The sequence below is a fragment of the Phytophthora sojae genome, assembly GCF_000149755.1.
Source record: "Phytophthora sojae unplaced genomic scaffold PHYSOscaffold_1, whole genome shotgun sequence".
NCBI classification, from domain to species: Eukaryota; Oomycota; class Peronosporomycetes; order Peronosporales; family Peronosporaceae; genus Phytophthora; species Phytophthora sojae.
The window spans coordinates 4,231,808-4,244,737 of NW_009258115.1; the positions used below are offsets into that span (position 1 = coordinate 4,231,808).

Sequence of the window (12,930 nt, forward strand, 5' to 3'; positions counted from 1 at the left end):
TGACGGCTGAGCTACAGTGGGGACTTCAGTCGAAGCCTCGACCTGCTGCGGAGGGTCCTTCCTGGTGCGCGCCTTCTTGGCTGGCTGCGTGACGGGCACTTCATACATATAGGGATGGAAAAAAGGCAACTTAGTGACCATCACTCTGCAAGTATACTAAAATCAAGTCATTGGGCTCACCGTGGTCGAGCCGGCGACTCAGCTCGGCGACCATCTCGGCCTTGACGGCCTCCGGGCAGCTCTTGCACTTGCGCGCCAGGTGCGTGCGCATGCGCAGGATGAGCCCGCACATGTTGAAGCCGCAGTAGTTGCACGTCGCGCGCTTGTTGGGCATCTCCTTGCGGAAGTGCTCCCAGAGCGGACTCGCGGGCCGAGGCATCTTCAATGTGCACAGGCAGCGGCGAGCTGCTGTTTGTTTGTTTGGAGTTTTATTCCCAAGTGACTGGCAAAGAATCCTCTCCCCCGAGATACTTGATTTTTGTATGCAAAGGATACTGTGATTTATTAGAACCGAGCTGTAAATTTTGCATAAGGCATTGTCAAGTGCACAAGATCTCTTGTAATGTTTACAGAACGCTGACAGCTTGAAACCACGCTGCACGAATAAGGACAATGCCGTGCAGCTAGCTATTTCCATCTTCAGTATCGAGTTATCCTGCCATTGACTCACCGATGTATTTTAGCCCCGGTAGTGTTAAGCAAGCAGATCTCGTGGCAACGGCGTTGGCCGCCTCGAAACCGTCTTGCAGGTCAGTCAGTGGCTACAATTCCATTGAAGCAGCGTCGAGCAGGTGCATGCATGGGTGTATCGGGTACAAAAATACTCGTTGGCTTGACGAGCCTCATCAAGCAAGAGCCCAGCACCTCCACTTACTACGAATGTCGTTCTTGGCAAATCTGCAGCCATTTACTGTAGAGTGCACAGCTTTCGATTGACACGGCTGTACGAATTGTTGGCCAAGGACTTGGAGTCTGGCGACGGTTGAGATCGCAGGTTGAAGTGAGGGGCTCCTATTGAGGGCATATCCACCCAGACGAATCTGGATACTGCCCCCGCTTTCAATATTCACCACCCAAAAGCAGCAAGTCGCCCCGCTATCCCAGCTCAACGGCGCGAGAATCTCGAGGCACCATTATCGAGCACCAAGAGCCACACGCGCGCGATGGCGCGGCCACCAGCCGAGGATGAATTTTGATCATGCCTCGCAGCCTTGTCCACTTTTCAATGAAAAGTTTTCATGTGCATCCTGGAATATCCGCACACTTGATTTTTGTATGGCGCGGGTAGAAACAAGCGAGGCCAAATCCCACTTTTGTGCGACGTGTGACTTGCGATGATGATGATGCCGAGCAGCTCACTTCCCAATCTGCCAGCTCCACCGCAAGCCGCCGCCGCAATACAACCCCACTTGCCTCAAATGAACTTCCTCCGCTGCGTCGTCGTCGCTGTGCTCGCGCTCACTGCCGTGTCGGTCTCCGCCTCGGAAGAAACCGGCGTCCGGGCCCGCCACATGCTCGCAATGGGCGGCGACGAATCCATCCTGCTCGCGCGCGGCTCGCTACGCAGAGCCGAGCAGGCCGCCTAAACTCAACCAACTCCAGACGTCCAAGCCCCCATCCATCCATTAATAAGCTCCGAACACCGAGGCTGTAAATTATTAATCTATCGCTAGCCTTCCAGCATCCCAATTTGGTTATGCCTCGTCCCAATTTGGAGTCTGCTTCACGAGAGTGAGGCCGTCCCAGAGCGGCATGACCATCTGCGTCGAGCGCGGGTCTTGAGCCACGTAGCTGTTGAACTCTGCCAGGCCTCGAGCGATGCGCTCCTTGTTGCTCGCCAATCCGCTGTCGTAGGCGGCTACTCGACCCCGGAACAGCGTGTTGTCGAAGACCAAGAGCCCTGCGGGATGCAGCAGCTTGTGTTCCAGGATGAAGTCGTAGTAGGCCTTGTACTTGCGCTTGTTGGCGTCTACAAAGATGAAGTCGAACGGCTGCTGCTGGGCGCTTGATGCAAGAGTCGTGAGGTACTCGAGGCCGTCCTGGTTCACGGCTGAGATTTGAGCCGCGCGCGAGCTTCTGTCGAAGAACCGCTGGGCGAACTGCATGGTGTCAGCGTCGATGTCGCATGTGACGAGCGAGCCGTCAGGAGCCAAGCCGTTCGCGAGGCATAGCGCCGAGTAACCGGTGAAGCAGCCGATCTCCAGCACTCGCCTGGCTGGCGTGGTCTGCACCAGAAACGAGAGGAACTTGCCGTGCATCTCGTCGATGAGCTGCTCGGCCTTGGGCCACGTCCGAGCAGTTTCCTCACGCAGGTCTCGGAGCAATGCGTCGTCGGTGAGAGCGGTGCTTTGCCTGTAGACGTAGTCGTTCTGAAGCGCTGAATCGTCGATGCTCTTGCAGAGAGTTCGTGAGGATGAGAAGTGTCGTTGTGTGTGGAGATTTCTAGCGACTGCAGATCTTGATCGCTTGGTGACGTACTTGGACAGAGCGTTCGGAATCGGTGGCATCCATTGCATCGCCCGCTGCTTGCGGTACTCCTTCTGCTGCTGCGTCGTCATCGAGTTCATTTTCATGACTTCTAGCTTGCACGGCTCACTGCAAGCTCCCAGGAGACTCGCAGCGCAGGCTTGACACTGGAGAATTAGACCACCGCACATCAAGTTGCTGCAGTTGGTGTGGTGGTTGCACGGCTCGCCGCACTGGAAACACTTGCCCAGCACATCGTCCGTCACCTCCTCCGACTCCGTCAACTCACCCACACAGCGCTGGTCGAACACGAAGTTCTTGCCCTTGAACAGAGAAATCTCCTTTTCGTCTTCTTCTGCAACATCATCAGCAGCAGCCGAGCGAGCTCGCGCCTCCGCGGCCGCCTGCCGCTGCTCCTTGAGAAACCGCATGTAGTTGACGATGCCGCCATGCAGTTTATGCACGTTCGAGATGCCCTTGTACTGCGTCAGGTACGCGCCCACCTTCTCGCACCGGATGCCTCCGGTGCAGTACATCATGACCTGTTTGGGCTTCTGTCCGTCGTGCTGCTGCTCGTGCTTCTCGAGGATCTCGTCCAGCGCGTCGAACGTGTCTCGGAAGGTGTCGACCATGATCCTGGTGGCGCCGTCGAAGCGTCCGATCTCGTGCTCGTAGAAGTTCCTGACGTCGAGCACGAGCGTGTCGGAGTCTTGTGTCTCGTTCCTGGTCTTGAGTTTGTCGTGCCACTGGTCGGGCGGCAAGGAATCGCCCGAGTCCTTTAGATTCAGCGCTCCTCTCTCGAATCCGTCATGCACCAACTGCTTCCGAATCCTCACTGTCAACTTGGAGAATGGGGCGTCACTCTCTCCATCCATCGGAGGCAGCAATTGACCGTAGAACATGTTGTCACCCGTAAAAACCTGTGGGAACGAAGCTGCAAGAGCCTCCAGACTGCTCTGAGGCAACACCAATTGCCCATTGATCCCTTCGGGCGACAGGTAAACCCTGCCGCTCACACCCAGCGCCTTCCAGCCACCCAGCAGTCGACGCCACAGCTTGGGCAGCTCGCTCTCCTCCAACGCCACGTAATTGTACAGACTCACGTACTGCCGAGGCTCTGCTGCATTGCCACTTGATAGACTCGACGCCCATCGCACACCAACAGGACGACGCAGAGACTGAAGACGACGGAGCAGCATGGCCCCACGTTTGCTAACCTAACTGAGCTCTTCGACCCAATTGTCTGATAGTCTGAAATGACTGCAACACATTGTCATTAAAATTTGTAGAATACGATGCAATCTTACTAGTACAGCCAGATTGTCGACAACAAAAAAATGCTAATCATTTCGCGTATTGGTTTGGGTGGTGGAAGGCATGCGGACACTTCGAGCGCCTGTGCGGCTTGTGCCGGGTCTGCGTCGGTCGCCGCTGCTTCAGTGGTCGCTGCAGCGTCTCCCGGTCGCTGTCACGCATCAGGATTCATTGGCGGGGCGTCGGCTCTCGAGCGCTGTCAGAGCTGCCGGGATATCTCGCCGCCAGTACATCAGTCTCTACAACTACACGCCGCTGGACAAGAAGAAGCTGCCCAAGCTCCGACGAGACCTGCGCGAGCAGTGGGGGGACTTGGGCGTCGTGGGGCGCATCTACATCGCAGAAGAAGGCATCAACGGCCAGCTGGTGGTGCCCGAGCCGGCAGTGAAGGCATTCGAGAGGTCCTTCCCGCGGTTGCTGAGTGATGCAAAGCTCTTTTACGGCCAGTTGATTGAGGACAAGGCGCGCAGTGAAGGAGGGCTCAAGGCGGCTGAACCGTTCCACAAGCTGGATGTTCGTATTCGCGACATGATTCTGCACGACGGATTTCAAGGTGGAGCGCTGAATCTAAAGGACTCGGGCGATTCCTTGCCGCCCGACCAGTGGCACGACAAACTCAAGACCAGGAACGAGACACAAGACTCCGACACGCTCGTGCTCGACGTCAGGAACTTTTACGAGCACGAGATCGGACGCTTCGACGGCGCCACCAGGATCATGGTCGACACCTTCCGAGACACGTTCGACGCGCTGGACGAGATCCTCGAGAAGCACGAGCAGCAGCACGACGGACAGAAGCCCAAACAGGTCATGATGTACTGCACCGGAGGCATCCGGTGCGAGAAGGTGGGCGCGTACCTGACGCAGTACAAGGGCATCTCGAACGTGCATAAACTGCATGGCGGCATCGTCAACTACATGCGGTTTCTCAAGGAGCAGCGGCAGGCGGCCGCGGAGGCGCGAGCTCGCTCGGCTGCTGCTGATGATGTTGCAGAAGAAGACGAAAAGGAGATTTCTCTGTTCAAGGGCAAGAACTTCGTGTTCGACCAGCGCTGTGTGGGTGAGTTGACGGAGTCGGAGGAGGTGACGGACGACGTGCTGGGCAAGTGTTTCCAGTGCGGCGAGCCGTGCAACCACCACACCAACTGCAGCAACTTGATGTGCCACGGACTCATTCTGCAGTGCTCGAAGTGCGCAACAAGCATGCTGGGGGCGTGCAGCGAGGCTTGCAAACAAGAGTACGTCAAAATGGAATCTATGGACCCTGACGAGCAGCGCAGCTACAGGAAAGCGAACGCCTTGACGTGGAAACCTAAGAACCCCAACTCGGTCAAGTACATCAAGTTCCGACCTCCATCTCCAGAATTGCTGCAAACGGCATAGATAGGTAGACTGTTGCTGTTTTGTTAAAACGTGGAAGTCTACACCCCGACAATTCTCGTTCGGTCGACCTATTCATGAAGGCCGATATTCGTTTCGCGATGCAATTAAACCCAACGCATGATCATGAAAAGCTCACGTCTACCCATGAAGCTGCTGCTAAAGAAAGCCGAAACATCAATGCGTATCATGCCTTGCCCCTCTTGTCCTGAAGAATTTGGCTGTCCGATCGTTCGAACAAGACTTACTTGAATTACTTCGCTGGAGCTTCTTGGAATAAGCCATGCCACGGAAGATTCTACAGCTTGCACCATACTTAAGTAATGACTAGCCTCAGTTATGCTAGTGCTAAAGTTGGAGACTTCATAAGTAGTATTCGAACTCTCAACCGATAATCTTCAGGAGATTGGAGACACTTTTTTGTTGGAGCTCCTTAGGTGTGAATCACTCGCCGGGTGATAGGATGAAAGCAATGCGACTTGCACCTCCACAATGGCCAGAATTGTCGAGTTGCGCATTGTTGAGACAGAATTCGGAAAACATTCCAGTTATTTACACAACCAATCCGTAGGCATCGTCACGCAGTTGTAAAGCATTACTATTATACTTCTCGTACTCGTATTATAACCAAACGAGAGGTGCAAGTCCATAGAGTACTGCTTATACTCGTTCCATCACTTGGTTAAGCTGTTCTTGCCCTTGTTTTTGTTTTTCGAGTGCGCGTTCTCGTCTTCTCAACTCGTGTTGATGGGCACGCATGGTGTCATCGGTCACCATGTAGTTATCGTCTTCATGGCATTGTGGACAGCAACTATGCTCCCGACTGTTGATCATTGGCGTAAATCCCAGCTACAAGAGTCACCCAGTTCAAAATATGTGGGGCCGCTTGGGCAGACCTTTCGATAGTACACAGTCAGCTCCATCCCCAACACCCGCAGCGGCAAAGTCGCGCATTGCGTCGTCATGTCTGCGATAGTCCAAGCCAGTATGGTGACATCGAGGTATACGAATATGACTCCATGGCTGACTTCGGCGAAGTCAAGTGCGCGATCCAATCGAACTAGGTCAAACATCATCCAGCCCAGAAAGACGAATTCAAAGACCAGCGACAACGAAAACTCCAGCGTCGACAGGAATCGTGTCGTCGCGAAAATCACCCCCGATATACCCCCTACCACCACGAACGCAATCCTACCATCCCGTTGAATTGATAAGAGCTCCCATTCGTTCACATACTTACGGGGGTAATCGAGATCACGAGGTTCTTCAGGCTGTTGTGGTGATCCGCTGTTGACTTCTCCTTCATAGGGAACTACCCTATCATTGAAGACCTGCGACTTCGGATCGCGTCCAATAGCGCCACGAGTATCAACCAGCCCAAGGTGAAGCAACAATTGAAAAATCGGACGTTCGAGGGCAGGAGTGCATCCATCCCAACCCAAACAGCAGCCAGTCCTATACTGAAGAGCAGCAGCAGCAACCACTTCGCGATCTGCACATTGCGTGGAAGGTAAGCGAGCACCAGCAACGCAAACGAAATCGCACCTAGGATGGCAAGCATTGCCGAGGTGTCCTCGTCGAATACCGACTCGACAGCGCTGCGGATGGATTGGGAGAAAGTGGAAAGGGTGACAGCGATCCACACCAGCAACCACTGCACCAAGAGACAACCCTGTAGCGTGCGCCGGAACTCGATCGAGAGAGCAGTTGTCGAGTGCATTATACGTCAAGACTTCGGTTAAACGTCCAGGCTTCTTGGCCAGCTTCAACCCCCTCTATTTTCAAAGTGAAGCAGTCCCGTGTAAACCTGCGTGGTAGTGAACTGTATTTTCGGATGTCCAAAGTTCCGCGACGACGCAGGAGCCACATCTGTATACGTGTTTAGCTCTACACCTCGAAGGATACAGCAGATCGAATAGATGTACATTTGCACCGCATTGGAAGTCGATTTTCGATGAAGCTCTGCTCAATGACTACAGTAGATAACGGGACGGACTTTGCTCAGTACGCTCGACTGGTGCGTCCTCTCCAGCGCTTGTACGGCGGCTCGTTGGTGCCGTTTTGCCGGATGTTCTTGGCTGCCTCTGTTGCGCGCTTCTTGCTGGCCTCCTCGTCACGCCGCATCTCGTATCGTTTCCTGATCTCGGCCGTCTTCTCCGGGTCGTGGTGCAGAATGTCGTAGCCGAAGCTTGCGGGCGGCTCCCGCTTGACCAAGTTGCTGTCTGCCTGGATGATTGTGCCCAGAATGCTGCCGGGCAGCGCGTTGAACTGGCCGTGGCGGTTGATCTCGTGCTGCAGCACCAGGCGCGCGTAGTCGAAGGAGCGCTTGACCGTGCGCATTTCGTACGAGTTCTTGCCAATGTCGAGGCTGGGCTCGTTCGGGTTCTCCATCGAGATGAGGAAAGGCCGGCCGTCGTCGTACCAGCGGCGGTCATCCTTGTAGAAGTACGAGCCTCCGTTGCGCACCGAGATGGCCAGGTCCGTGTAGTTGAAGTCACGTCCATAGAGCGTGAAGAAGCCCATCAGCAGCTGGCCCAGGTTGTTAAACTTGGGGTCATCATGCTCCGCGCCAAGCGCGCGCCCGTGGTGCTGCAGGAAGCTGACCACCATCATCTGCAGCAAGAAGGAGCCCACTCCGCCCGTGTACGTCTCGTTCAGGCCTCTCTGAGCCATAAAGTACTTCAACACCAGCGTTAGCGGGCGGAAGGATGGGTACACGCGCATGTAGTGCTTGACGAGGTCGCCCGTGGCCAGTCCGCCGGCCACGTTGAAGGACACGTCCACGTGGATGTCGCTGGCCTTGTGCACCATCTTGACGATGGGGATGCGGGCCTTGTCGATGACCTCGAGGTAGCTCACGAGCTCCTTCTCCTCCAGACACTGGGCCAGCTTGAACAGCGGCGCCTTGCCCTCCGGGACGCCAAACAGCACCATGTCAATGTCGCTCTGAGGCAGGAACATCTGCGTGTAGTGCGAGCCGAAGGTCTCCACGGTGGCCTCGGGCCACAGCCCCTTGACGATCTCCCTCATCTCCTCAATTAGCTCGGCCCGGCTGCTCAGCTCCTGCTCCGTGGGGCTGATGAAGCTCACGAAGTCCATGATCTCCTCGTGCAAGCACGCGTACACGTTGCTGTTGAAGTAGCCCTGCTTCTGCCTCATCCAGGGCCGCGTCTCGAGCGTCGGCGCCTCGTGCTGCTCTTTTTGAGGCTCTTTGTTCTTATTTGAGGACTTTTTGCCCTCGTCCTCGTCCAAATTGAACTCAATGAAGCCGTCTTCGTCCTCATCTTGGGGCTCGTCCAGCCCCTCCTGCTCCTGCTCCTGCTCCTGCTCCTCCCTGGCCAGCCGCTTCTTCTCCTGCTTGGCCAGCTTGGCCGCGTGCTTGGCCTTGCCCTTGGCCTTGATCTTGGCCTTGTTCTTCTTGCGCTCGGCCGCCAGCTTCTTGCCCTCGCCGTACACGTCGCGCGGGGCGCTCTTGGCCTTGCGCGCCGACGCCTTGGAGCGCGCCATTAGTTCGATAGTCTTTCGGTAGTCACTGACCAGCCAGCCACCAAGGTTACTATAAACCGTACCTGAATAATGGTACACAGTTGATCCGTACCGCAAACACCGGTAGAATTTATATGAAAAAAAAGTGCTAATGTATAAAAAAATAAAAAATTATATAAAAAATTTAACTTAATATTTTCAAAGGAATTAATTTATTTGTTGAAATATTACAGCAGATTTTGTTTTTTCGTGTGCGCCACACGCTTCAACTCGACGAAAAAGTAACGGTTCATGTTCAGCGCCACGTCGTTTGACCGAGAGCGGGTGAAACGAGGCGGTTGACTTGGTTATAGCATGCCGCTGCGGGGCTGAGGCGTCGCGCCCTCCGTCCCCAGCCATAGCCGGGCTCCAGCAAGAGCTTTGCTGTTGCCTTCACCTTCAGTACCAAAGATTTCCAGTCCAAGGCCCCACGTCAGCCATGTCGGACCAGGGCAGCTCGCCGCGCCCGAGCCGCAGCCGCAGTCGAAGCCGCAGCAACAGCCGCAACCGCTCGCCGTCTCCGCGCGCGCAGGACGAGCACAAGCCGCGCGAGCAGCAGCAGGAGCAGGAGCAGGAGGACAAGAAGGACGACGAGGCGCCGCGTCGCAGCCGCTCGCAGTCGCCAGCGCCCGCGGGCAAGGCGGCCGCGCCCGTGGACGTGGCCAACCCGGGCAACAACCTGTACGTGGCCAACCTGGCCACGCGCGTGGGCGAGCGCGACCTGCAGGAGCTCTTCTCCAAGTTCGGTCGCGTCGACAAGTGCGAGGTCATCGTGGACCCCGTTACGCGCGAGTCCAGGTCAGGGAGAGTTGATACTGGGGGGAGGAAGGTCATGCTAATATTGATGTTGTTATTACAGGGGCTTTGGCTTCGTGACGTTCGAGGACGTGCGCGACGCGGAGGACGCGGTGAAGGAGATGAACAAGTGCGTGGCGCTCGGCGTGCAGCCGGCTGTTGAAGATTGACGACTGACTGATTGATGTTTTTCTGCGCTGCAGCCAAGAGGTTCAGGGCCGGAAGATCCGAGTCGAGCACGCCAAGCGGAAGCGTGGACACGAGAAGACTCCTGGACAGTGTACGTTCGCTGTTGCCTTGACGGACGATGGACTGAATTAACAGATACGGTGTGGCCGTTGCTGCGCTGACAGACCTGGGACCGAGGCTTGCTAGCGCAAAGTACGGCGGCCGAGACCGCAGAGATCGCAGCGGAGACCGTGGACGCCGGAGTCGCAGCAGAGACCGCGGCGGTTACTCGCGTCGCTATGACGATAGAGACCGGGGGCGTTACGATGACCGGGACAGGGGACGCGGCCGCTATGATGATCGTCGTGGGGGCTACGACCGGGACTCGTACGACGACCGACGACGCCGTTAGTTGGGCGAACTCAGCTCGCCTGTATTCTGCATCGGCATGCACCGCACTGCATTTGGTACCTGTGGCTCTGGAATTGGCGTCTACTGCGCTACCGATGGACCCGACCGGCGCCAGCAGCCCAGCCACAACAATGCCGCCTTCTTTTTCAGGATGCCAGCCCAGCTTGTGTTTAACCCAACTAAATAAATCCGAGCTCGCCCACTTATCCGTCGGGACACAACACGTCGACCGCCGCAGACGTCAGCACCCCAACTCGGCTGCAGTCGCACATCACACAACCAGACCAACAAATCGACTCAGAACAGCTACACGCCGTGCTCTGCTGCGCTTTCATTAGATGTCGTGACTTCCAGCATTGATCGACGAGAACGCACTTGGCGCGCCAAACAGCCTACGACCAAGTCACCTCTCGGTAACCGTTCTATAGCTGGAGCTTGTACACCAGCATGTTCGACACCACCTCGGACGAGTCCGCGTCGCCACTCACGTCACTGTGGACGAACGAAGCATCCTGAATACACGACGCAAGGAGTCAGTTACCGAGCGACCTACGACGAGCGCTGAAGACGAGCTTCCTTACCTCGGCATAGTGAGCTGCTGCGAGGAGAGGCTTGATCTTGGCAGCGATCGTGGAGTATGTCACGACGTATGTCGGGAGCTTCATCGATGAAGGGTCACTGGCTTGATCGTCTGACGGAGACAAGTGGTAAAGTTTGGTCAAGAAGTGCCTCGGGTCGCGCTCGAGCTGCTGCGAGTCTGATCCTTCGGTCCGTTCACGGTTGCTACGGCAAGATGATGTTAGACACAATGGAATTAGCGTTGATACCCGACAGATTGGAGTGGTGACCGTTCAACACGTACACTGGTGAACAGTCCGGGAACCACATGGATACGTTTTGGTGCAGGTAGCTGTAGTACGGCGTCGCGTGACAAGGAGCCCAGAAGTGAATAGAGGTCTCCGGGTTCTCTGTAATACAGGACATGTTAAGGAAACAAATAGCCGCTGTCGAAGACGCTTAGTAGCCCACCTTGTATGCGATCCGCTAGGTAGTCCATTACTTCAACGGGAGCGCGCTACACGAACACGATAAAACGATGGATGTAAGCATTACGTGCCTGCCGTAAGAATCACCTGAATAACAATACACGGACCTGGTGGTTTCGAGACAAATAGTACGCACTGAGCACGTTTGGCACGATCACGGAGAACGCAGCGATACGAAGCAAGTTCCACTGCGTTCTTTCGTGAAATTGAACGTACAGCTTCCGCTCGAGGTTACGAAGGCAGTATCCAGCGTACACAAACGCAGGCGGGAGCAATGGGAGGACGAAGCGGAACTCTGCATTAATTGGTGGTCATGACATGGTGTTAGTGCCGATGTACTCTGGAGGGGATGAAGTTACGACTTACCTTTATGGGCAGCGTTGCTGTACACGAAAAGCGCCCACATGATGGTGTGGCCCAAATCCTTCTTCGGCGCCTACGATAAAGCATTCACACAGGGCATTAGAATATATTTCAGCCGGATGGAGGTATGTAACCAAACGCAGCTTACCGGCACAGTAAGATATCCGGCAATGACGATAGGCAGCGTCGTGCCAACAATGGCCGGGTACCCCTGTGAGAAATACCAGCTCCACGGGTGCTCGCCGTAGAGTTTGTCTTTACCCTGTACATGTACAGATACTCAAATTGGTCATGTAGCTAGTACAGTACGAAAAGGGGGGGGGGGGGCGCTAGCACGTACCTCAAGCACGTTAAACTTGAAGAAGTTGAGCGGCACGAACGTCCACTCTCCATATCCAAGGCGATCGATGCAGAGCATCGCCAGCGAAGTGACAAGAGCGATGGGCAGAACCACGCCAAAGATAAGATGAGCACGATCGCGGGTCTGGAAGAAGTGCACAATTCCAGGATACAGCCAAATGATGGCGTTTGTCGGTCGAAACAGCACCCCAAGCGCCGCAAAGGTGAGCGCCAATGTGCGGTTGCTGCGATTTACAGGAGCAGCATCGTCGTTTTTCTTCTTCTCCGCCACGTTCTCCTACCATGTCATCCACCACGCAAACGTCAGTAAAGTATCCCAACAGCACCACGAAACCTCATCCATACCAGGAACTTCCACGGCCAGTACGCCAACGCAGCCGTCGTGCACAGCGTCTCGACACAGTTGGAGAACGGCCGCACCATCACGTAGAACGTAAACCACGAGAACAGCTGACACAGCAGCGCCCACTTGGCCGCCTTGGCGTCGAAGTACGTCCGCGCCAACTTGTACAGGAAGTAGTCATTGGCAGCCGACAGAAGCCCCTACACCAAATAACGCACAAAGCATCATCAGCTCCCTCCCACTACAATCAAAATCCCCAGCACCTCTACTAGACCTGCAGCAGCCGCGGACCGTACGCCACCGCCCACCGCGAGTCCAAATTCTGCAGAAGCACCACAATTTACTATCTAAAACCCAATCTGAAGACCATATTCAGCGTTCAGCCCCACCAGCAGCGCCAGCAGCTTGTAGAGCCCCGCAAACAGCGCTGGATGAGCGAACCCACGGAGCTGCGCGTCATCCTGCCACTCCCACGTCCTATAAAATAACCATAAAGTTAGTATTGTATTGACTAAAGTGTATCAAAGGAGCTGCTTGTGCTGTGACGCACAGGTGGCCGTATCCGAAGACCATGCGGTGCGCCACCTCGGTGCTCTGCCAGTACTCGTCCGGGTTGAAGGACGTGCGCACGAAGAGCGCGCTCCAGAGGCGGAAGGCCGCCACCAGCGCCCAGAAGCCGCGCGTCGCCACCAGCCCCTCCAGCATCTCTCTCTCTCTTTGTTGCCTTGTTGACACGCACGCGAGGAGGTCAAATGATCC

At 55.6% G+C, this 12,930-nt stretch overlaps 7 protein-coding genes across 7 annotated transcripts; 3 read left to right on the forward strand and 4 right to left on the reverse strand.

The window, feature by feature from the left end:
- Window positions 1–1,369: 1,369 nt before the first annotated feature.
- On the forward strand, window positions 1,370–1,687 carry PHYSODRAFT_284126 (hypothetical protein). Its single transcript, XM_009516680.1, has one exon. It carries the CDS (start codon window positions 1,419–1,421, stop codon window positions 1,584–1,586), a length of 168 nt encoding a protein of 55 aa, XP_009514975.1. The 5' UTR covers window positions 1,370–1,418; the 3' UTR covers window positions 1,587–1,687.
- Window positions 1,688–1,694: 7 nt separating this feature from the next.
- PHYSODRAFT_308815 (hypothetical protein) lies at window positions 1,695–3,665 on the reverse strand (the record flags this gene model as incomplete). Its single annotated transcript, XM_009516681.1, has 2 exons — window positions 1,695–3,586; window positions 3,653–3,665. The coding sequence occupies 2 exons, from the start codon at window positions 3,663–3,665 to the stop codon at window positions 1,695–1,697; spliced, it is 1,905 nt and encodes a 634-aa protein (XP_009514976.1).
- A 171-nt stretch (window positions 3,666–3,836) lies between these two features.
- Window positions 3,837–5,163, forward strand: PHYSODRAFT_358321 (hypothetical protein; the record flags this gene model as incomplete). Its single annotated transcript, XM_009516682.1, has 1 exon — window positions 3,837–5,163. The coding sequence occupies exon 1, from the start codon at window positions 3,844–3,846 to the stop codon at window positions 5,161–5,163; it is 1,320 nt and encodes a 439-aa protein (XP_009514977.1). The 5' UTR covers window positions 3,837–3,843.
- A 657-nt stretch (window positions 5,164–5,820) lies between these two features.
- Window positions 5,821–6,880, reverse strand: PHYSODRAFT_293460 (hypothetical protein; the record flags this gene model as incomplete). Its single annotated transcript, XM_009516683.1, has 4 exons — window positions 5,821–6,009; window positions 6,057–6,220; window positions 6,401–6,652; window positions 6,706–6,880. 4 exons carry the CDS (start codon window positions 6,878–6,880, stop codon window positions 5,821–5,823), a joined length of 780 nt encoding a protein of 259 aa, XP_009514978.1.
- Window positions 6,881–7,161: 281 nt separating this feature from the next.
- On the reverse strand, window positions 7,162–8,673 carry PHYSODRAFT_343641 (hypothetical protein; the record flags this gene model as incomplete). Its single annotated transcript, XM_009516684.1, has 1 exon — window positions 7,162–8,673. The coding sequence occupies exon 1, from the start codon at window positions 8,665–8,667 to the stop codon at window positions 7,162–7,164; it is 1,506 nt and encodes a 501-aa protein (XP_009514979.1). The 5' UTR covers window positions 8,668–8,673.
- Window positions 8,674–9,124: 451 nt separating this feature from the next.
- PHYSODRAFT_472294 (hypothetical protein) lies at window positions 9,125–9,650 on the forward strand (the record flags this gene model as incomplete). Its single annotated transcript, XM_009516685.1, has 2 exons — window positions 9,125–9,483; window positions 9,545–9,650. The coding sequence occupies 2 exons, from the start codon at window positions 9,125–9,127 to the stop codon at window positions 9,648–9,650; spliced, it is 465 nt and encodes a 154-aa protein (XP_009514980.1).
- Window positions 9,651–10,448: 798 nt separating this feature from the next.
- PHYSODRAFT_554127 (hypothetical protein) lies at window positions 10,449–12,876 on the reverse strand (the record flags this gene model as incomplete). Its single annotated transcript, XM_009516686.1, has 12 exons — window positions 10,449–10,571; window positions 10,641–10,842; window positions 10,922–11,027; window positions 11,089–11,134; window positions 11,213–11,400; window positions 11,472–11,541; window positions 11,617–11,730; window positions 11,809–12,105; window positions 12,174–12,371; window positions 12,446–12,493; window positions 12,561–12,648; window positions 12,722–12,876. The coding sequence occupies 12 exons, from the start codon at window positions 12,874–12,876 to the stop codon at window positions 10,482–10,484; spliced, it is 1,602 nt and encodes a 533-aa protein (XP_009514981.1). The 3' UTR covers window positions 10,449–10,481.
- Between the last annotated feature and the right edge of the window lie 54 nt (window positions 12,877–12,930).

Coding starts and splice junctions, on each gene's coding strand:
- PHYSODRAFT_284126 (XM_009516680.1), top strand. CDS start 1,419: ATGAACTTCCTCCGCTGCGTCGTCGTCGCTGTGCTCGCGCTCACTGCC.